At 40.5% G+C, this 24,970-nt stretch overlaps 1 protein-coding gene across 1 annotated transcript; it reads right to left on the bottom strand.

The window, feature by feature from the left end:
* On the bottom strand, positions 1-24,670 carry LOC101860150 (tyrosine-protein phosphatase non-receptor type 2). Its single transcript, XM_005093179.3, has 9 exons — positions 24,454-24,670; positions 17,968-18,076; positions 16,515-16,612; positions 14,616-14,714; positions 11,627-11,776; positions 10,858-11,067; positions 6,205-6,381; positions 5,493-5,830; positions 1-3,277 (listed from the first exon to the last, which is right to left on the bottom strand). Exons 1-9 carry the CDS (start codon positions 24,520-24,522, stop codon positions 3,082-3,084), a joined length of 1,446 nt encoding a protein of 481 aa, XP_005093236.1. The 5' UTR covers positions 24,523-24,670; the 3' UTR covers positions 1-3,081.
* Between the last annotated feature and the right edge of the window lie 300 nt (positions 24,671-24,970).

The raw sequence follows: 24,970 nt of genomic DNA, 5'->3' as shown, positions 1-24,970 counted from the left end.
TTCATTCTTGTGTCAAGTCTCGAACATTTAACTCAGAACCCATGGTGCTAAACCTGTCAGAAAGGTTAAAGTTTGACTAAATAGAAGACTGGAACAAAAGACCTTGAAAATTTTTCCAGAGTTTTCACAGCTCTCAGACAGCAGCCCCTGTCTTACTAAAGGAAGACGTACACCGCAGTCAATACCGTTTAGATTGTTTGATCGTTTTTAAGGACAATGCTGTTTAGAGAAAATTGAAGTCAAAGTTTCTGGATTCTTATTCAGTCTCTTTAAAAGACAAGGAGAGTTTTCTCTATAACCAATGAAATATACACACCAATGAAGCCAAACTTCTCCCATAGGTAGGGCAATCCCACTTTTGATGTAGGTCAAGATTTCTGGAAACCCCGAAATCTGGGTTAGCCCCCTTGTCCTTAAAAGTGACCATTTCAGGAGGTAGGCTGCTACGACTCTGCCAGATAGGGAGAGCCAAGAGAAATACAGCATCCCAGCAGGCAGTTGGACACATCACCATGCTGGAAGAGAACTTATAAATGTGTCACACGACGCGAGGGGAATCAGGGCGCTTGTCCATTTTTGGGGCATGTGGAGTTATTGATATCATCTTAAAGCTTGTGCGCGTGGAACTGCTTTCGATGAATAAAATACAAGAAAATCTTTAACAGAAGTTGAGACATTTGTGACTGTAGGAGGTGGGGGGTCGCCTGGTTTCAGGGGAAGAATTAGAGAGAAATAGTTTGTCCTTGGAAACTTGAAAAACTAGATTTTTTTGGTGCCTTTGGTCAACATTTTTCAGTAAAACCCACACAGAAACGTTTTTAAATGAACATAATACGCGTTACGCCAAAAAATAAAGATTCAATATAAATTGCCAAACCTGCGGAAAAATGCTTCAATTTTATGATTTTGACAAGCGCCTGATTTCACGATGCCCCACATTTATTCTTGCATATAATGAAGAGCAAAACCATTACACTACATACAGACAGCGGTAAAACAGTAGCTAAATCCTGACAAAAATTAAAATTCAAAATGAGACTCCGTAACAGATCTTGATTAAAATTAAAACCTACAAACAATCAGTCAAGAAAACAGCAGCAGGCAAGGCATGAGAGTGGGTGTTTGTGTTACACCATGGTGTCATGTGCTGCTATCACTACCCCCCCTCCCCCCAAGAAATTACAAGGCATGTCATATCAATAACGGTAAACGATTCTGATGTTTAAGTAGGACAATTCAAACACTTCACTCACCAACATAAATCAGTCTACCAAGTCTTCCTGCTTCAACCATCTTTACCAACTGTTATCAAACAATTATCAAACTGTGCATTATAACAGAGACATGTTAAGTTTAATATTTGGACTACCAGAAGTGGAACTGCAACATTCCTGCATTGAGGATACAATGAACCCAGAACTCAGATCTTTTCTAAACAGTTTAGGTTATTGTGGAAAAAAAAAAAAGTGACCTCAAACAAATGAAATCTTGCATTCTTCCCCTTTCTCATTAATAAAATTTACAAAAGTGGGAATCTAGAACTGATATTTTAGAGTATGGTTCCCCTGAGACAATATTCTGACAAAGACAATCCACCTGGCAATAAAAAAAACTGTTGGCATCCCCCAACTCCCATCCAGCACAAACACTCAGTGCCATTTTTTAAAAGTCACTTATAAAATCAAAACTTGAGCTTCATAACGAGGCTCAACACTTTCCACCCACGGAGCACGCAGAGCGCGCAACACTTGTCCCCACGGACCAGGTGTACAGGTGCGGTACACGCTATATCACACAGCGCTGATCGGCGCCCCGTGGGGAAAAGGGACGGCTTCTTACAGTCGCCGACCGGCGTCGCGTGCGGGCAAAGTGTTAAAGAACAGAACATAAGTGTTCGCCTTACAGCGGCCATAGATTGAGCGCTTAGTCTTATTTCAACATGATAAAAGACAACGTAGTTCCAAATCCAATTCCCCGTGAAAACCTAAAACAGGGATATATGGCCCAACAGCGAAGCCGTAGGTCTCTTCCATTTCAAGTTGAGGGTTTGAATTTCAGAGCTACTGGACCTGATGACAATGTCTCAGGAAAAGGGAACATTATCCACATGGCCTTTTGACTTCCCACTATCTAATATGGTGCTAATTTTGGTATTAGCAAGTAGTAGGTGTGTGTGTTTGGGGGGGGGGACAGCAGATGGTGGGTGTCCTTGTTATCCAAGAAGTTCCTCTTGTCCAGTCTGTGTCTTGAGCCTTGAGTTTTGTGTACTATGTCATTGAAACAGAAAGGAGTTCCTCCAACTCTACATACCTCATATTATACTTCAAATGAACTTCTCTTTCAGTTTGCCATCTTGTCTAGTGATTGTTAAATGATCTGCATCCCCATTGCTTCAATAAATACAAAGGAGGGGGTACTTTGCCTACCAAAGCCAACACAGGCAGTGTAGCAGACAAAGGGAACTCAATGAAATATCTTCATCACTATGGAAATGAACTCACACCTTCTTCCCCCAAGGTGAAGGGTCTAACCATTGCACCAAGAAGCCTGTGAGCTGTACAAGAAAAATATCAGAGTAAGGTTCAAGATGGACCAGAAATCTGCACCGGACAATTTAGCCACAGACGGAAGGAGGTTTAATTGAAAATGGAAAGGCAAAAACTTTGTAATTTCTGTCAATTATCATTCAACAGACTCATCTTTTTAAAAAAAAGGTGGTTATGCCTGATGTTCCATTGTTTGCCAAAGACAAAAGTGTGAATCTTCCCCCTCAGAATGTCAAACATAACCTACGTGCTACATGGAATGCCATTGATAGAAATAACAAAATCATTCGCAACAAGCCATCAAAACCGTGTCTCTTTTTCAGTATCTAAACCACAAGCACTCATAACATCACGAAAACTTTGATAAAGCCCAATCTGGGCCAAAAGTCTCCATCTTCCCAAGTACCTGAGTAGCAAAAAATATTTTCAGAGACATATTACAATTTCCTTAAACATCAAGAAAATACTGTACAGTAATTCTGATATTGGCAAACAAAAGCATCCTACCGTCTGGCACGGGCCGGAGGGAACAACATTACAACATATACCTGTACACCACCACCCCGGCTATCCCCACCAAAACTGCTATTCCAAAGTACACGGACGGTGTGAAGAACGACTTGTACGGACGCCATCTCTCGCTCCGACGCTGTTTGTCTTTCATCTCCTTGATCTTCTGCATGGTCTCCTGCTTCCTTTGTTCTCGGATTCTCTGTCGCACTTGTGCCCTTCTGCAAAACAAACAAGACAAATCCAATAAATGATATTTTTTCTTTAAAAAGGGCACCAAGGGGGGAAAAAAGGAAGCGACAAAACAGGAAGCAACTGTGCTCACATACATGCTGAGAGCAGATAATATATCCATCTTCCTTTCTACCCATAGAATCAGCAGTGTGAGCAACACCTCATAAACAAAAACTGACATCATTCGGACGGACAAGTATGCCAATTCTCATCAAATATAAAATACAATTTTCTAGTTTGAAAAACTTTAGATTTCTTAAGGAACAAACAATTCAACCCTTTGCGCGCGGGTCCCAACTACTAGTCGTGATAGACAGAATTTCCACTCAAACCGACTCAGGTGTACAAAGGCCTACTAAAAAATGATGTACAAAGACGATGAAGAAGAAATTCGCAGCATACTGCATAGTAGTCCAAGCAGAATTGATTATACTTTTGTTTGTGTGTCACAACAAAAGAAAACAATGCCGATTGAGTTTTTTGGTAAAATTTTTCAAGACACTTGTTGGGAGGAAAATCTACAAGATATATCAGATCAGGAGAGTGATGGTGGGTCTGACTTGACCCACCAAACGTTTTTATGGACTCTGATTCACGTGAGTTGGGGGGGGGGGGGGGTGTTTTTTAAAGTTTTAATTGAGGTTTTACGGCCCTCGCAACTGCATAAGATCATATGTTACAAGATAGTAACAAACATAAAAAAGAAGAAGGGGAGATAAGGACGACAGACTTTTGATAGGAAAGAAGAAGCAGCAAACCAAATCAAAGTACCCGCCAACCACACATTCTGAGGGGTTTGACTTGGCTGAAGTTACTCAGAGAAATAAAGGTTCGGACATTGTAGATCTAAAGTTACTCAGAGAAATAAAGGTTCGGACATTGTAGATCTACTCGATTTTTGTTCCGACGGAGACGTTTCAACAGCAGAAGATGAAGCAAGGGGCCGGAGAAGGGAAGACCAACTGTTTGACATTTCTGACATAACTGAGGGTCCCCCACTAAATTTGATTTTTTAACTTCACACACTCATATATACTTCATCCAATAAGCTACAACTTTTAAAGTAAGGAAAATTCTGCCGCGGGTTGGGAGGCCTTTGCGGCTCCAGCAGGATCCCTGGTGGGGGGATCGGGGGACGAAGCCCTCGAAGAAATTCAAATTCAGTGCTTTTAGAGGGTTAAAAATGCCATTCGGGAGCCTGTTTGAAGAGATCACCAACAACCCATAACACCTATTTTTTTCATTAAGATTGTTGCTCAAAGTCAAAAGTAGAGTAATAACTTGAATGGCTCTAGTAGACCTATCAGTGTGAGAGAGTTGTAAGAACTGAGGGAGGGCAAGATGCAGTCCTGCAGTGACTCTGAAAAGCTGCCAATCTTGAACAGAAAGCTAAAATATAGTAATAATTCACTATCACTATCACCCATCCAATGAAACGCAAACACTTTCATTCAATAACAAGACTTACAAGGCATGGTGGATCCCGATTCCATACAAGGCCTGCACCAAAGCACGCTTTGCAGAGAGCTCTAATCAAAATTCTAAAACCTGTTATCAAGTTGCCTTCAGCAGCCCGGGAAAAGCCGAGCGAACATCACAATCGTGACCGGCAAAAATGAATTTACTGACCTATCCAATTTGGTTTTCAAATATTCAAGAACTTTATGTATTTTCCCAGGTCTTTCTCGGGGCAATTCACACATTTCCTCATACTACCAGATCTGGCAGGTTCCTATAACATTAACCTATTGCCAACAGAATTACCATTAATACTCGCAACTTATACAAGACAATATGATGGCAAGTAAGGATCCTTTGCCCCAGAATCTTGGTAGCCCTACGCTATCGCACTTTTTTACTAATGGAGTTGATAATGATGGGAGAGCAAGAATGGAACTGTCAAGAAGTAAAATACAGATTTCCGTAAAAATACGTAAGATTGGAAGCACTGTTTACATACACCCATACAAAATTTTTAAGAATAGAAAGTTATGAAGGAAATAAAATTTCTGTCTGAAATTTGCTTTTCTCGCTGTTTAATTCAGCATTCAGGGGAAATAATATGGGGACACAATTTAGCAGCAAAAGGGTTAAGATAAGAACACAGAGACATATTTGGAGAAATCTCACGACAGTTTCAGTCTAAAAAGGGACTGCTTTTTTCTCTCTACATTTGAGGCTTAACGTTTCAAGTCAACTTACTGCATTTCGCTGTCGCTCTCACTGTCACTGTCAGCGGCAATAACGTTATCTCCAATGTTTTCTTTATCCTCGTCGCGGTCAATGAGCTTATCAAACTCCTCGTCATCCTCGTCATCGTCTGTGAGGTCGTCGTCCGTCGCCATCTCTCCATCCCAACCCGAGAACCCGGACTGTCTCTGGAGAGGGCTGTTCTTCTTTGGGGGTAGCGCCGGCGGATCTTCATTCTCATCCAAAGCACTCAGCAGTTGAAGCGCCGATGGCATCGTTTTGGGCTTGGCGGGAGGCTGTAAGCTGCTTGTCCGCTGGGGTGGAGGGGGAGGGACTCCTTCAGAGCAATTCTAAGGGTTAAGTGAAAGGAGAAAAAAAAAACAAAACAGTTCAGTATTTTTTAAAGTCTGTAATTGAGAATAATTTCTGGGTGAAAAAGAAAAACTAGAGTTAAGAGAATACAGTCGAACCTGCAATGATGGCCACCTCTCCGAACGCCCACTTTCCATTCCCCCCTTGCGTTTTTTTGTATATAATTTCACTATATGTGTCACGACGCGGGAACATCAGGCGCTCGTCAATTTTTAGGCATGTAGAGTTACTGGTATATCTGAGAGCTAACTTGTTTGTCTTGCTTTCAATGAAATAAATATCCATCTGTCTTTAATAGAAGTCGTAATGTTAAGTCCTTTTCTCCTCACAACATAAAGAAAGACAATCATACTTGTGTCTGAAGACTTTCTAATCCACTGCCTTTCAGGATAGCCTGAGCTCCTTGGATGATGGCCAGATACGAGAACCGGAGCTGATCTGCTGTCTGGATTAAGCCCATGCGAAAAGAACGCATGCGAATAAGGCTTTCCCTCACATTGATGTTGTCCATGGTGCCTTCTTTCTCCACCTGTACCAGAAAAAAATATTCCAGAAATTGAAAAAGCAAAAGTGAAAAGACAGGGAACTAGATAGGCTCACCTATAAAGATATTCAACACAGTGGAGATACAACAGCTTGTAATCCTCTTCCAGGTCTAAAGTGAAGTTACAACCATACCAAGGACAAAAAAAGAGGATAAAAGACTTACACTGTATCAAAGTAATACGTGTAATTAAGAGAGGGTATACCATCAGAAGACTCCACACAAATGAACAATGACAGCTGTACATTATTGACATCTTTTTCCTTGAAACAGAATTTCGTTTTTAACAAATCATCTTTCAGGGATATTCTGTATCACTCTCCTTGTGCACAAGTCTTTCCGGATCAATTTCTGAACTGGAAACAAAGCATTTCATTATAGTTTCAAAACGAGGGATTGTGAAGTCAATTTTCAAGCTACTGGCATAAATTGGGTATCACTGGAAAGAATTGAATCTAAATCAATGAAAGTAACTCCTAGCCTGCAAGGAGGAGGACGAAACTATGGACCATGCGTTCCTGAGATGTCTCGCCAGCTATCGTGCTAGAACCCGTCTGCTGGGACATTTCGGTAACCCACTTTCAGCACTTTTTAGGGACCCCCGGGCGTGTGTTGAATTCCTGCGGGCTGTCGGCATCGCTGACCGTTTATTAAGCCACAGCGCCAGGAGAGAGAGAGAGAGAGAGAAGTAACTCCTAGACTGAAGTCTACGTCTAAAGAACAAAAACTGACTGATCCTGTTTTGGTGACAGGTCTAATTCTATGTCCAGTTTGAGGGGTAGTAATCACAATTCGTCCCTCAAAACATGTACTAGCGTAAGCCACATTTTGTTAGTTTTGCAGGAGAGACGTTTAAAGATTTGGGCGATTTTCACCATCCCATTGTGGCGTCAAATAGCCGACCCTGCCCTTAATAATTTGACATAACATGTGTGGGCCAACTACTTTTCAATTGGCTAAGAGCATCTTTGTGAGATTAGTAGGTTTTGAAGGAAAAATGACCTTTTTGTCCGATACGCTAGTACGTGCTACGTCAATGAAAGCCTCAATGTGTGGCTTACGTTACTAGATTGTTGGATACGTTAGTACGTGCTTTTGTATTCTAAAGCATAATGCGTTCATTGCGTGGCTTACGCCTAAATGGTAACTTCCAAATAACAATAAAAATACAAAGAAAGATCGATTTGGTTTAAAATTCACGGGCTGCGTTATCTGTAACAAATGACAATGTTAACAACAACTCGAAATATACAGACGCCAACTGTACATGATAAAAAAATCAACTTAAAATTAAATAATCACTGCAACTATCTACTGCTTAAACAAACGTTTCATTATGGATTATTCTTTTGTGAAACACTATCCTGTTTAATATGGGAAGAGTACTTTACTAAAAACAAAACAAGCTACAAAAAACTTGAGCTAGTATGGTGCTCACTAAATTTTCAAATTTGCAAAAACAAATAATATAGAATTCAGGGAACATTTCTACTAGAGTTAGAGCTCCACTTAGGCTTATTGGGAACATGATCTTGCTGTAGAGATGTAAATTCAATGACATTTCAAAGACTAATAAGCAGTAACTCAGAAATAGAGTAGAAAATGTGAAATTAAATACATTTTGTGTCATAACTTGACTGCCAAATACTTAAGCTGGAGTTGCACCTTAGCGAGAAAAGTAGAATAGCTTCGCCCCAAAGGAGATCTTCACAGCCAACTACTCATGGGGCAAGGAAAGATAACAAGCTTTGTGCTCTTCCAGTTTAATTACTGGTGTGGGACCAGAACAGAGTGAAACCAAATCAGTGAATTTTTCTCTCGAAATGTTTGTTGGCCCTGAGTTCAGTTTCTGAAGTGCACAGTCCTTTACACTATTCTTCAGTCTCTTGAGGGACAGGGTTTTGAATGAACTGTCAAAGTGGCTCGACTTGTAGAAGACTTTATCTGGCTGTTCTTTAGTGACTCGCAGTTCCATGATATTGTTCCACGAAAATGTGTCTTCCGTATCAGATCCTCTTCGTGCGTCCAGGATTCTCAAGTCCTTTGATAAGCCTTTGAGATCCCGAAAGTCTTTAGACTGCATCTGATTCACCAGGTGAGGCTTTTGAGGTCCAGCGAGAGACTTCACTGTTGCTACCTGAGAAGGAAGGAACAAATCCCCAGCCCTCTTCAGGGCATGTCCTATTGCACTGTGTACAGAATCACCCTCGTTCTGACCATGGTTTGTTTCAAAGAGCCTCAATGAAATCTCTTCAAGATTCACACTATTGTTCACAGTATACAACAATATCGAAGGCGCAATCGAATTTTTGTTCTGACCACTGCATCCATCGGCAAAAAGAAAAACTTTTTTGATGCCACGGTCGTCGTAAAATGTCAGGGCAAGGTGGAGTGTAGTTGAAATTTCCGAGGGTTCACGTTTGTTTTGCGTTTCATCGTAAGTGAAGCAGTGACAATTTCTTTTAGCAATATTATAGAAAGTCGGGTTGTAGTTCGACAATCTCCTTTTGTAAAAGATGGCGCTCTCCTGAGTCATAGGGAAGTAAATGACCTGCTGCAAATCAAAACTTGCACACAGAATGTTTTCACTTTCCGGAGCTTCTTTCTTGCATACATCCTTTATTTCCCTGACCTTTTCTTTTTCTCCCACATGGATCTCAAATTTTCCCCTAAGACCTATCTTTGTTTCTTCATTTTCTTGATGATAATTGACACAAAGAGAGCACTGGTCCTTCTTGGGCCGGTGGATTGACAGATTTGTACTTTTGAATACATCGTTTTATGTAGTGAAGCTTGATGGCCTTGTCCTTGGTATCCATTCCTGGATGAACATGTGGTACATGCTTGTGAACTCTTGTCCCAAATTCCTCTTCATTTTGGCTTCCTTCTGTTTGTTTGATCTGAGTTTCTTTTCCTTTCTGACTTCTTTCTCACTTCCCTCCACTGTGTACTGCTCAGGAACTGATCTTTGCATTCTTCCTCCCCCCTCATCAATGACTGTTTCCTTTGTCTGAAACTGATCGGGAGTATCAGTGTTCATATTTACACCAGCGGGAATCTTAGACTGTGAGGGCCTACCTACAACTTTTACATGTTGTTGATTTTTTCCTTTGACCTTCTCATGCTTTTTTATGTTGAACTCACGATGCAATCTCTTCATTGAAATGATCAAAGCAAAGAAGGATTTCAAAATCAGGACAAGCCGTCCATACTTCAGCATTGCACCTTTTGACCTCGCATGTTCCAGGATTGAATTCTGGGTCGCCATCTGAGTCGTAGCCACACTGACATTTCATCACTGTCTGCCTCACTAAGCATATCAGTGTCCTTGAAGCACATACGTGCATCTATTTATCCCTTAAAGTTCTCAGTGGCGGAAGGACACCCATGACTTATACAGTCTGTAAGCTTAAGACTTCACCAGGGATCTGAATGTCAATCAGAGTTTGAACAGTAGGGCTACATGTCAAAGAAAGAGTGGTTTTTAATTGCCGGATCCCATTTGTAAACAAAGGACGAGTAAAAAGGGACTTCAAGAAGTGGAGTCGGAGCATTCACTACCTCACATGAAGCACACTGCTCACGTGTGTAGTTTAGCTTGTCTTCCCGCTCTCTAGAAATGCTGTGTGATGTTTTGTTGCCATAGGCTCAGCCCCGGCTGTGTGGCTTACGTTAGTATGTGCCGTATAATAAAAACACAACAAAGGGTCAAAGTGTATGTCACGTACTAGTGTAACCAACAGTGTGTTAGTACGTGCTGTATCTTTTGTGGGCAAGTGGGATACGTTCAAACTGGAATCGACTATATCTCAGCTATTTATTGCTCGATTCCTACGATCTTTTGAGAGTATGTAGTATCGGATAAAGGGAATCGCGTGGTTGCTATAACTCGATTTCGGGTCAGATGTGGCTTACGTTAGTACGTGTTTAGAGGGACGAATTATCACATCAATTGTTTCTTCCTCTAGAGTCGAAGGGAGATAACCAAAATATTCAGATACATTATTATGACTGAACTTCATTATTGGGAGTAGCAACCCTTAGAGCCTTCCCTTTTCTTGAGTTCGATTGCGATTATACTGAACACAAAAAAACGCTCTCCGCAAAGAAAGGTTGAGCAGCCCAAAGCACGCTTACGTGTGTTCTGCAATGAATGGTAAGGCAGCCTAATGCATTGTGAGAGAAACAAAAAGCCATAGATGTCTTAGGGAGGGGTGGGGGAGTGTATTATTTTTTTTTTAAAATTATAGTAGAGGGTTTTACGGTGCTCGCAACTGCATAAGGTCATAGGAGCGCCAAGGGGCGGGTGTCAACAGAGAAATCTTTACAAGGAATCAGACTTACTCTGCTCGCCTTTCTAGCTTCAACAGCACAAGGTCTGCTTCGACTATCGCGGCACAATAAAGGGTGTCAGCAAGTTGAAGAACAGACAACGTATGGATAAAAATACAGATAGCATACCATAACGAGACAGGAGTCCACCAGGCAAAATGTGCCCGATCGGCCGATACCAGCACTGCAGTGGACGATAGCAGGGCCCACATCCGGTGCCAGGGAGTTGGTCTGGCGCACAGAGTGGAGGAAGTGCAGGAAGGCGTCGGGAGAGGACGGAACTCCAAAGTCTGGCCACGTGGTGTAGTGGAAGTGAAGAACCTCCCGTTTCTCACCTGACTGTGAACAATATATTGAATTGTCTGTTTGATTAAAGAAAAGCACATTGACACAATAACTATCATTAAGTTTTCGTTTCAGTTTGTGACAGTACTGTAGTACACTAGGCATGGGACAGGAGTACTGTGACAGTACACTACAAACCTTCAAGCCCACAAACAGGTTCAATTTTTTTTAACCAGTCAAAAGTGGCTTCTGGAGGAGCCAACATGTACCTTTTAAAACAAACAAAACACAGGCGGAAATGCGGTTAACTGATTTTCTCGATAAGAGTAGGCTTCGGCCGCCACCTGGGCAAAATTCAACATTTCCTACCAACTGAAAATATTAGATGTGTCCCGCGCACTCATATGACCTTATGCAGTTGCGAGCGCCGTTAAACACTTTACAAAAAACTAACTGATTTTCACCTAAAGCATAAGTTAACCAAGATGACAGTTTTTTACATCATGCCTTTCAAAAATAGACCCCCCCAAAAAAAATCAAATCCAAAAAAAATTGGCTGATGAAACAATGTCTAACTCCAACCACGCTACAAACAGAAAAACAGCTGACAAACCTCCATGTGCTCCAGCTCTAAAGACCTGAGGCTAAAATGCTGGAAGTCTTGCTCAGTGATGAGAGTCACTCTCAGGCCGCACTCGGGGAAGTACATCTCGTCCTCGTACCCGTAGTTTGAGCCTAAGGGCCAGTACTGAGCACACTTGAGCTGCAAAGAGCAAGCAACATCACAGGTAAGGCAACACAGGTCAAAGTTAAAGCTAAAAGTTACCTGAAGCTTAATTGCTCACTTTTAAGGACAAGCGGGCGAACCCAGATTTCGGGGGTTTCCAGAAATCTTGACCTACACCAAAGTGGGCATTGCCCTACCTATAGGAGAAGTTTGGTTTCATTGGTGTGTATATTTGTTCGGTTATAGAGAAAACTCTCCTTGTCTATTAGAGAAACTGAACTGAAAAGGGGCAAAAACTTTACCTTCGATTTTCTCAAAACAGCATTTTTCAAGATAGCCCCCTAGAGCTTAAAAGCGACCAATTCTATATAAAAATCACAATACATCACAAAGACCAACAAACTTGGTGAACAAATTCACTCTTTCTGTGAGTGAGTAACACAAAAAAAAGGAGGAGATATAAGGATCACAGACGTTTGATATGAAACAAGGGGCAAACCACACAAGCGCCAGCCAACAACCCATAATAAAAAGAAGGATCTGTAAAGGACAATAGGTTGTCACCAAGAGGGAGACTAAAGCTTGCAAGGTTTCATTTCCAAGAAACTTAGGTAAACAAATTAAAATTTTGAAAGAAAGCTACAAAAAAGAGTCTTCCACATTATTTTGAAGTTCTCACTGCTTTTACAACTCTTTCTTAACCCTTAGTTACACACAACTATAGATAGTGTCAGATTCATTGTATGCAAAAACTGTGCTTTTCATCGAACTGTTAATATCGAAATGTTCCAATCCATCGTCCAGGTTTTCTTTCAATCAGGGAAATTCCTCATCATAAAGCCACCATGTCACTTTGCCATGGCAGTGGTTCGCTTGCACTTTATGTGCTGCTACTCAGCAAAACAAAGGAAAAGACTGGTTTTTAAAGCGAAGTATTTTCACCCACACAAATTTTTTTTTTTTTGGGGGGGGGGGGGGGGGGGGGGGAGGAGTGCTTGTGATCTATTCAAATTTGACAGCGAGGAGAAAATGTTCTTCTCTAAAAATGTTATCCTTTCACCTCCTTTCTTGTTTTTGACCATCAATGATTTATTTATAGGAGGCACCAGCCATCCATGTCCAGGTGCTGTTTTAGCCTTTTTTGTTCTCTAGAACATTTTCTGTCATCTGCTTTCACCTCGGCTTTCTTTATCTGTCGTCTGCTTTCATCTCGACTTTCTTTCCTCCCCTGCACCCCCAACTTTGTCCAACCCCAGCCTTCGGTCTACTCTCTCTTTTACTCCCGACTCTTTTTACAAGTATTGTTCCAGGCTCCTTTTTATTGTTGCCTTTTGTCCAAACCCTTGACCTTTGGGTAGATAAGATCGAACACCTAGCCTTCTCGTAAAAGGGCAAGTTGCACATGTTAAAGATTCCTTGATGGTCCTAAAATCAATAAGAATAGGCTTCAAAATCAATTCCTACCAAAACTGAAAATACTCTAGACAGTATAAATACATAGAGTACCTTCGAAATCAGACTGGTTGTCTGCTGAAGACTAGGGACCCTACAAAGTAGTAAAAACTGCCACACAGGGACAGTAGTACTGCAGGTTGAAGAACCAGCAGTCAACTACCTCTGAGATCAAGCAAGGGAATGCACAGAAGAAGAAGAAGAAGAAGAAGAAGAAGACGACCCACACAACCCTCCTTTCAGCGGTGGGCATCGTAAGCTGCCCCAGACAGCTGACAGGTCTCATGCTTTTTATAGAACTCTCTCTATTTTTCTAATCACACTTAGTTTTTCATTGTCTAATTTTTTATTTTTAATAACGCAAGTCCATCATACGCCCTATCTTTTAATGATTTATTATTGTAGTCCTCAGATTTAATTTTCCACAGACATTCGTGGGACATACATGTACATTTTTTAGTTTAATTAAGAGTTTTACCGCACTTACAACACAGTAAGGTCGTACAAGTGCTGAAGATAGAGGTGTTACAAGAGAGTAACAAACACCCACCTGTCCATTTTAATAATTAGCAGAACAATGAACAATGTCTATAGAAAAAGGAGGCCATAATATACGTGTACTGTGTTGAGTATAGAAGGTTTGACTTGACTGCAAATGCGCAACGCACTCAGACACTCAGTGATCTAGATACACAAATTCCCCGTTGATGTTCAATTAAAAAATAAAATTGCTAAAAAGTGTACTCATAATATCACATCAAATCAGGTCACCCGCAAGCTACTTTACTTATTTTGATAAACTGATTCCGAATATAATGAAATCAGTTTTTTCAGCTACGATAGTTGTTTTTAAAATTTTGCGCCATAAGTTGTACCTTGCATGGCAGCAAATTTTAATTTTAAAGTAATTCTACATCATAGTAAGTCTCCCCAAAATCCTATCAAGATCGGACAAAAAAATATCAAGTAGCGTTTGATTTCATAACCGGGCCTCCACACCATTGTCCAAATTTTGTACCATTCTGCGGTTACACACAGTGATTTGTTGTATCATCTATAGATCGTCCAGCTCTAATACAATTTATCGTTACGTGTAACCGGGCCATTAAATGCAAATTTCAACTTTCATGTTCCCCCTGCTCCCTAAAAGACATAGAAATGTAAGTCTCGGTGTCCCTCCCAAATTTCTAAAGTGTAAGAAAATGTTCAAGATCTGTTTAACGATATCAAACCTCAAAACCACTATACTATAGTTCAGAGCAGTCCTTTTGTTCTACATTTGAAGGCTTCCTTAATAAAACAAAAACAGCAGGATTTACAAACAGATTTGAAATGCGGAGGCCAAGTTGCCATACAATTAAACGTATTTTTCAAAACAGGTTGCTCAAATGTTTCTTTCAACAGGTATCCATGCATATCTTACTGCGCCCTTTTCAATGACTCTGTTCAGCATGACAACAGCTTTGGTGTTCTGTTCCCATGTCATCTGCCAGAAGTCACACATGGTATGCTCCAAAGGACCCTGGAGGAAAATGGACAAAAAAAAGAAATGAACAGGTACAGAAGTAACAGACATTCATCAATGCTATATCTGTAAGGAGTAGTGTTATAGTAGCTTATAGAAGGCTGTGTAATTTATGACAGCATGTTTTCCTAATTTACACATAAGTTACACAAGTAAATACTTTAATTCAGTCCTGGGTCTCAACTCAGAATTTTTAAAAAGGAGGAACTTTCCAAGTGATCGCGACCAAAGACAATTTTCGTGAGACACACCATTATTATTATATTATTCAACCCTAGAATGCTGAAATAAAAAACATCAATTTTTCAAAGCAAGGTTATTTCATACCAATCTGAGGGTTTGGAAGATAATTTCAAGTAACAGAGTAACTTACCAAATATTTACAATCTCGATTAAGTACAGAAAGAGGTGGCGCATTACTGAAAGGTGCCCCTCCCAACAACTCTCTTTCTGATTCACCCACTGTCGCAGTAGCAGAGTTTAGAGGAGGAAATGCCGGAAGCGGAAATCCACTAAATAGCGGAATATTGAGACCCATGAACAGTCTACAAAAAATATCATACAATAAATGGTATTATATTAAACAATTTAAAGTGGACAGCACTCCATATGCCATATGTGAGTCAGCGTGGTGGAATCAGGCTCTCGTCAAAATAATCAAAATAAAGAAACTTACATTTTTCTGCAAGTTTATGAATTTTTATCAAATTTTTGTTTTTTGGCTCAACACCTTTCATGCCCATTAAAGAACTCATTTTTGAGTGGATTTTCCTGAAAAGCGTTGATTAAAGGCACAAAAATGAAATTTTTTCAGTTACCACGGACTCTTAAGCTAAGGAAATAACTAATCTTTGGCGGCCATTTCTCACTCAATAACTAATCTTTGGCGGCCATTTCTCACTAATTTTACCTCTGAAAACAGGTGACCCCCACCTCCTTCTTTCGCAAATATCTCAACCTGTATTCAAGATAAATGGATATGTTTTTTTCATCCAAATAAAGACAAGTGAAAAAGCTTTAAGATGATACCAATAACTCTACTCGTCCAAAAATTGACGAGAGCCTGATTCCACCACGCTGCCTCACATATTACAAAAGAATGCAGTGACTGACCCCTAATTCGGGCAAAACTAAACACACATCAGGCTTGATAGTTAGCATGGGTCACACTCGTTCCTGAAAAGAGGATCTATTTTAACAATTTACAACTTAACCCACTCTGGTATTAATCCACTATCATTTACACCACAGCCTTCAAGGAGGTAATGGAAAGACTTTCAAGATATGACCTATGCACAGTAACAGTAAGTGACAATGAAAAGAAGTAAAAGGAACTGCTGAGTGCTCACGACAGGACATCATCTATTTTAGGACCACAAAAGGATCTTTAACATGCAACTTGCAAACAGGACCTCCAAGATTTTTTTCCCCCTTAATTCAAGAAGGCTAGGTGTTCAATCTTTAATTCTTACCTACCCTAAGACTAGGGTTATGGTTGAAAGAACATCGCACTTTGACAGGGTCTTTTGTCTTTCAAAACATTGTCTATTGATGACAATGTCAGTTTTTTAAATGCACAAACACACACTAAGGTTGATTTTTAAGAATTTGTCAAGTTCTGCATTTTACTTAATTTTGGTTGAAATTTTCAAGACTGGTCATTTTTCAAACACATTAGTTGACTTTTTTTCAATGACAAATTTGACTTCTCCTTGTTGAATAAGCTGACAAAGTCATTGATCTCTACACAGGTCCAGTTTTTAGACACCCCATACAAGGTGAGAGGCGAAAGCCTACCTGAGTGAGAATGTACTGCCTGCTGGCGTCTGGCACTTTTAGTAAACTAGCATTGATGTAGTTATTATCCCCACTGAGGACAACTCTGCTGTGATCATCTGAAGACATTTCAAAGCAGTTTTAGTTAAAACAATGAACAACACAAAAACAAATAATACATAAATAAATCTTTTGCCATAATAAGGCCTTATTACGTTTTTTCCTCTTGCACTGCCATTGCAGTAGTGGATGTACACATTTACATCTCATATAGACGTGCTCGCACCAATTGAAGAGTCAAATGGTCGCTTCTAAGCACAAGGGGGCTATATCTATCCCGAAAAATGCTGTTTTGAGAAAATCGAAGGTAAAGTTTTTGCCCCTTGTTCAGTTTCTTTAAAAGATAAGGAGAGTTTTCTCTATAACCAATCAAATATACACACCAAAGAAACCAAACCTCTCTTATAGGTAGGGCAATGCTCACTTTTGGTGTAAATCAAGATTTCCGGAAACCCCCAAAATCTGGGTTAGCCCGCTTGTCCTTAAAAACGACCAAATAGTCAAAGGCCTCTCCTGCCTTATTGTAGGTGACCCAAAATCAACACAGTATTCAAAATCATTTGAAATTGATCAGGTGACTGCTTAGGGCTGTGTGTGTGTGTGGGGGGGGGGGGGGGGGGGGGGATATTCAATACTTCAATAATCAATATTTCAAGAGAAGAATCCATGATATGCACTGGCAAGCAGTATAGATGGAAAGATGAGAGTTTGCTTTTCATTTAGGTCAGTGTGATTCTCAGTCAGTGCAAGTTCTTTTTACAAAAGCTGGTCCAACACATCCGGGATGTTGAAAAAAGAAAAGAAAATGTTTCTCTTTAGAAATAAACCTACATTTCATTACAGAAGTCAAAAATGGGAAAATGAAAAAAGCCAACACACAGAAACAGAGTTGAACTCTCACAAATTTAGGACAGACACAACAGTTGCAAGGAACCTGAAATGCACACGTTTGTCAGACATTTCTTTAACTGGGACAGTTACCACATAGGCTGCTATTATCATCATGATAATTTTTAGAAAGACAATGGCAGTGACAAATGTGACACTCAAATCAACATCACAGTCACTGATACATGAACATGTTGAATGTTGAAAAATAGTCGTGCTAAGAGTGTGACCAAAAAAAAAGTAAATATCTTCATTCAAAACCTAAGAGGTTTCATACATTAATACACTTCACATCTCTGTTTGGAGATATGGATGGTGCCATCTTTACTTTTTTTTTAAGTTAATAGTTTGCTTAAAATGTAGAGATAGAAAAGGAAGTAAAACTTCAGAGAGACACTTAGAATGTTATTAGCCTCAACCCCTCCCAACAGAAAACACAAACACAAATTTATATCTGTGTCAGTACAATTTTTAAGCAATCTTTGGGAAAGGAGGTGACAATCACTTCGTAACAACCAGTACTTACATGGACTCACATCCCGATATCTATTTTTCCGTCGATTATCTGGATCACGAGCAAGCTTCGTTGAAAATTCATCCCCTAATGTGGTGAGGGAAGCTTCATTTTTTAATCTCTGTAACAAGAAAGAGAATCAATTCAATTGCAGACCTCTGTCAAGTGTCATAAGGTCGTACATCACTATTTCATGTTTCATGCAAAATGAAATTATTTGTCGCGCAGATTTGCAAATACCTGTCTCCTCTGTCTTGGAAAAATATTCCCATAACTTCACCACTTCATGCCACTTCCATTGATACAGACAATAGGTTTTCAGACACAAACTGCCTCAATTCCTCCAATTCAGAATAATGTTGGGAGCTTGAAGAAACGTGTTCACCACTAGCCTAGTGACGTGAGTTCATAAGAAAGAGTGAGCATAAGAAGAAGTCACATTTTCACTGTTTACAAAAAAGGAAATATGACAAGAAAGCACTGAGGTCGCGAAATATCAGTTAAATTTATCAAAAATTGCAACAAAAAATTTAAGTTAACATCAAGCTATACTATCAAGACTAGACAGGATTTTAGAAACAAAATCAATTTTGTTCGTTTAAAGAAACAGAACTATTACTTTTAAAAGCAAATGGACGACCTCCCAATCAAAAGAATAAAGTTACGTTGGACAATTTTTATCATAGATAAAATATAATGAAAGGTAGACATACTGGGCCTTATTTTTATAAATACTATGGTATCTCAAAATCTGCGCCTACAAATACATTGTTATTCATTTGTAATAGATCGGCGCCGTGACGCCGAGAATAGCTTCCGATCTATTGACCGGCGCGACGCTAGAGAATAGTCACTTGCTAATTACATATAAAAAACATTTCAAAGCATATTTTTTGTACTTTCTTAGAGGAGAATATGGCAGATTACAAGGCCGTCATACTATAAAATACATCTAGAAGTAGAATCTAACAATAGTTGGGCCTTATGTTGCAATTGTTGACAGAAAGAATTTTTCCCTGCCATGCCCTGTCCCCATTCAGATCTCTACAATTTTTTTGAACATTAATTAAGCACACTCTAATTAACGCGGTCTACCATTCTAAACTGAATGTAGAATCTAGTAGTTGTAAAATATTGTGTAACTGTTTGGTTCAGGGGTTTAGGGTAGGGGTAGGGTAGGGGTAAAGGCTAGGCAGTCTATGGAGGGGTAAGGGTAAGGTATTGTAGGGTTACGGATCTAGGCCTAGATCAAGGTTTCTTCTTTCGGAGTGTCTACGTACACGGTAACCGGCAACAGGGCACGTAGTCTCAGTGTCACGTACGGTAACCGGTAACAGGGCACGAAATCTCAGTGTCACGTACACGGTAAACGGGCATGTAGCCTCAATATCTACGTACACGGTTTAAAATAAACCGGCAACAGGGCACATAGTCTCAGAGTCACGTACACGGTAACCAGGCATGTAGCCTCAATTCTACGTACACTGTAACTGGCAACCGGACACGTAGTCTCAGTGTCATGTACACGATAACTGGGCAAGCCCCAATATCTACGTACAGTAACTGGGCATTAGCCTCAATATCTACGTACACAGTAACCAGCAACCGGGTGCATCATGTAGTCTCAGTGTCACATACAGAGTAACCGGGCAGTTCAGAACTCCAAGTTCAGTTTTTGTCATCCGATGTTGCTTTCATCCCCATCCCTGCCCCGACTGTACCTTAAAAAAAATCAATAAACCCCCCCATTCCCGAGCGGTATACTTCGCAGCGCAGCGCACACATTTTGAATGAACTTTGGTGACCCCAACCGGTACTCACAATGTGATGCACACTAGCAGGTGCGAGCCCCACAATACACTTATGTATATATATGACTTTCTTTTTCGTTTTTCAGCAAGTGACCACACAAGACAAATATATTGATTTATTTTCATTCCGGTTACCATGTACGTAGATACTGAGACTAGGTGCCTGGTTACCATGTATGTACACTGAGTCTAGTTGAGACTAAGTGCCTGGTTACTGTGTACGTAAATATACTGAGACTAGTGACTAGGTGCTCGGTTACAGCGTACGTAGACACTCCGTTCTTCTTTTTGTATTTGTTGGCGAAGTGGCTATTCGGACTCGAGTCTGAACAGCCGCTGGAGGCTATTCGGACTCAAATTCCAGTGCGCATGCGCAATCACTGGTTGACGTGGTTGTACCGTACTTTATTTTGTCTCCGGCAAGGTCTAGACTCGAGTCCGAATAGTCTCCCGATGCTTTTCGGACTTTAAACTACTGGAAGGCTATTACACTGCGTTTCGCGACTCCTACTGACAAAAAGGGACCAAAACATAAAATTCATAATCAGCCCCCCCCCCCCCCCCCCCCCCTTCTCTATGAGCTCTCTCACTCTCTTACTTTTCCTCTCCCTCTTTCTGTTACTTCCTCTCTCCATCTTACTTGGATTCCCCAAGCCCGCCCCACCACCTTCATCCCTTTTTTTAAAAATCAAAGTGTATACAGACCCGGTAACTGGGAACAAAGTCACGAAGTATAAGACCCGGTAGGGCAACTCTTTTGTGATTTCGGAAAGTTTCAGCGCCCTCTTGACTCAGGTGGGTAGACTTAGGTTCTTCTAGATCTATGGCCTAGGTCTAGATCTAGACAGACAGACACAAATTATTGATCTAGTTTCGAGGCTAGCCTAGATCTAGATCTAAATGAAGATTGCGGATGTCTTTTCGATGAACGGTCGTTTTTCCTCCGTTTCGGAGTAATCACAATTTGAAGAATAGAAACAATGCATTATTTCAATCGAGCAGTGACCCTCTCTGCCTCTCTATTTCTCTGCCTCTCTCTCTCTACTCTCTCCTCTGCGTATCGCTCGCCTTCTCTTTTTTCTTTGTTTGTGACCCAGTTTAGTCTCTGTCTTTCTCTCTTCCCACCTATTTCCCACTCTATCTTTCTCTCGTTCCCTCCTGCCAACTGGGGCAATGTCATATTTTGCTAGCACTTCTCTCTCTCTCTCTCTCTCTCTCACACACACACACACACACATACACACAAGTAAACACAATACCGCGTCTCCCTTTTTTTATCATGGGTCTCAACTCAGAATTCCAAAAAAGGAGGAACTTTCCAGGAGATCGCCACAGAAGCCCATTTTCGCGAAACACCCATTATTATTACGAAGTGACTATTTCTCCGAACGTTCGGAGAAATAGTGCCGATCTTTATTTCTCCGAACGGTTTCCGGCTTCCGCTCTGGTCGTGATTGTTTGCCTATTTGCGAGAGTTCGGCGCCAACTTTCATTCCGTCATTCTGCGAGGTCTGGGAAGGAGCAAATCAAAGGTGGTATCTGTTCTCAGCTTCTCCTCCGGCCGTGTGCCCACTGGTTTAGCGAGGCGGGTACTGCCTGAGGCACCCGAGAGACGGAGAAATCTGACCCTCTTTTCTTTTGAGTGGACGGTTATCGTCCATTAAAAAAAAAAACGGAGCAAATTTTTGGGTTTAAAGATCTATTTCAATTTTCAAGAGCTAGATCTAGTCTAGAGATTTTTAGATGAGTGTAAAAACGTGAAAAAGAAAGGTTTCACAACAGAATGAAATCAAAACTAGAACAGCCCAGAAACAACCACAACAATTAACAAATAAGGGCGTGTGTCCACCTGTCCGAAGAATATTGACCGTTTTAACCCTAAATGTGCGTAATTTGTTTAAAAAAGTACAGGATATTGCATGGAAATTATGGAACCACACACAGGGGGCCTGCCAGTGTCAGTACCTGTACTTGGTTTTGGTGGAACGCTCTAACATAGCACATTTAAATCTATACAGGTATATATATTTAGAATCTAATGAAGGTAGGAACATCAAATTAAATGACGTTACACAATACCTTTTGTATGAACATCAAATTAAATGACGTTACACTATACAACCCCCCCCCCCCCCTTTTCCCCAACAAAAAAAAAAATTAATAGAAAAACAACACATCAGAACAATAACAAGAAAAAAAAATACACACCAACAAAATATAACACCACAAAGAGGGAAAAATGAACGAAAAATAAAAGAGGAACAGCAATACAAATCGTATGTAACTGTAACGTATTCAACAAATCAACGTGGTGACAACAAGTGAGAAAGAGACGAAGTGAAGCTAAGTGAACTTTCTTTCAAAAGTAAAGAGTTTCATTTTCTTTTTTTTTTTTTGACTTTTTCGGGGACCAAAAAATCGAGCCACGATTGATTGGTCGCGGCCTCGACAAACGCAGATGCTAGCTCTATGTGTCGTTATCAATAACCCTCCATAGATCTAGATCTAGACAGCTCACGAGTGAACGCAACACATTAAGTTTAAGAGCAGCACCCTTCATAGGCCACACGTCATATCTGTAGCGAAAAACTGTTTGGAACTGTAGCATATATAAATACGGACATTTTTTGGACCGATTGAACCATATTGTATACGAACAATCTTTGGTAGGCCTATAATATAATTATAGATCTATATTTTATTTTTATTATCCGAAATATGCGGGAAAGGGTGTGATTTCAGAGTGTTCGGAGAAATAGTGCCCAGCTTTATTTTCCCGAACGTTCGGAGAAATAGTGCCGGCCTTATTATTATACTGTTGAACCCTAGAATGCTGAAATAAAAACCATCAATTTATCACAGCAAGGTTATTTCACACTAATTTGAGAGTTTGGAAGATAATTTCAAGTAAGAGTCACGTACCAAATATTTACAATCTTGATTACGTACAGAAAGTGGTGGCGCCTGGGGTCTTGTGCGACTTATTAATATTTTCCCTTCATCATATTCGCCTGTATACATAAACTATATATATAGAAATGAATCTTGTTTTGAGCCTGGAACCAGAATATCGACTGTCATGATTCATATCATATATATATAGAGGCCAAATATAATAAACGTGAAAGACAAAAATAATGCTCAAACTCAAAGTACAGTAGAATAGCTCAAGTAGACCTATTCAGTGTGAGAGGTGTAAGAACTGTGGGAGGGTAAGAAGATGCAGTGATACTGAGAATCTGTGAATCTTGAACAGAAAGCTAAAATACAGAGATCTAATTTACTGTCACCAATCCAATGAAACGCGAACACTCAGGCCCCTAAGTTCCATAACTCGTTTACAAGTTATGACCGTTCCCGATTTCACAAGGCCTGCACCAACGCAGAGAGCTGAAGTAGTAATCAAAATTCTATACATTAAACATTTATTTTCAGTTTCAGTTTGTCTGTTTTTGTCCTCAGGTGTTGCGTCCAGCCCTCCCCCTATCCCCGAGTGCGTCTTTTTAAAAAATCAATAAAATCTCCCCCTATTCCTGAGTCCTGTACTTCGCAGCGCTCAGAATGCGCGCAGGTTCATTGACCGGTCACAATGGCAAGCCCGACAAGACGCTTATACAACTTTCTTTTCTTTTTTTTTTTTGTTGCCCGCACAAGTGACAGCACAGTGACGAATATTTATTTATTTTCATGGCGACACCCCGTTTGTAATGCCGAACCTGCATGTTACAATAAACGTTGTGTTATCAGACAATTACTGACAAATTTCTGGGTGGTAATGAAAGCGAAAGTAGATCCTGATTTTCTAGTCGAGCATTGGTGACACAATTCCGCTTGCCGCCAAAGCCACTAGTTCGCGTGAAACATACTCTCAGAGCCGAATTAATGTCACAATCATTTCGCGACCGGCAGAAATGAACTTAAAGACGTTATTGGATTTGGTTTTCAAATTTGAGATCTTTTATATGTATTTTCGCGGGTCTCGGCGATTTTTTAAAAATTCCCGGGGCCTGGCAGTCACCCTGCTCCCAACAACTCTCTTTCTGATTGGCCCGCTATCGCCTCAGCAGAGTTTTGCGGAGGAACTGGCGGTAGCGGAAATCCGCTAAATAGCGGACTATTGAGACCCATGTTTTATAGATCTATATTCCATGCCATACCGTTACCCACCGCCCGGCCCTACTTTTATTATTATGTTCGTTTTTTGTAAAGAAAAGACTAAAACCACAGTTCGCGCTGGGTCACCAGTTGGCGTCCATTTGTTGAAAGTTCCTTGGCCAGATTGTAGACCGAGGAACGCCAAGGTAGAACTGCTTTGCTTCACATTGTCATGTGGTATCTCCGTGTACACCTGCTAGTGATTGTGCACACACATTGAAGTTTGAGTCCGAATAGCCACAGACAGTCTGAATAGCCGCGGGAGGCTGTTCAGTTCGGACTCGAGTCCGAATAGCCGCGGCCATTTGTTGGGAGGATGGTCGCTCGTTATGAAAGTCCTTCCTCAGTCTTCCTGGTCTAGACCTAGATCTAGATCTAATCTAGATTATCTAGATTCTAATGATGGACTGCAATTTGCTGACTTGATTGAAGTTTGAGATTTGGGATCATCATGATCATAAAAGTCATTAAATTTAATCCATGATGTCTTGACAATCTGGAGTAGGAGGATAGAGATTTACTTTTACGTTACCTGATACACTTCATTCCAAACACTGTTTGAGTCGAATTCGGCGAATTCACGTTCTGTCGGAGAGGTCATTCTGGAAACTTAATAATTATGCTCTCATTTGAGGTTCTTTTTTTGCTTCTGGCCCTAAACGCCTCTGGCCATGGACACTCTAATGAACATTCTTTCAATAATGCCTCACTTGATGACCGGACGTTTTGAATGCTTTTTCTACTTCCGACCGAGGTGGTGTGGGATCGATTCCACAACAGTTGGAAAGTCGATTCATTTCATATTTTAGTATCGATACCAGACTGTTTCAGCATGGACCGTGTATATATGGTCTTTGGTTTCCGCTTCTCCGAAATTGTAATAATAATGATAGATCTAGGCCCAGGCCTAATAATAATGATATTATTATTTATTAGCCCATGGCATTTGCACAGGCCTGGCGCTCAACCCCGACTCTGAGCCTCTGGTCATGCCATACATAATTTCATTGGTACAGAGAGTTTATAATTATGAGTAAACTCTCTGATTG

Source organism: Aplysia californica, unplaced genomic scaffold (genome assembly GCF_000002075.1).
Source record: "Aplysia californica isolate F4 #8 unplaced genomic scaffold, AplCal3.0 scaffold00059, whole genome shotgun sequence".
NCBI classification, from domain to species: domain Eukaryota; kingdom Metazoa; phylum Mollusca; class Gastropoda; order Aplysiida; family Aplysiidae; genus Aplysia; species Aplysia californica.
Note: the sequence above shows the minus strand (reverse complement) of the source record. Positions and strands in the feature narration are given on the sequence as shown.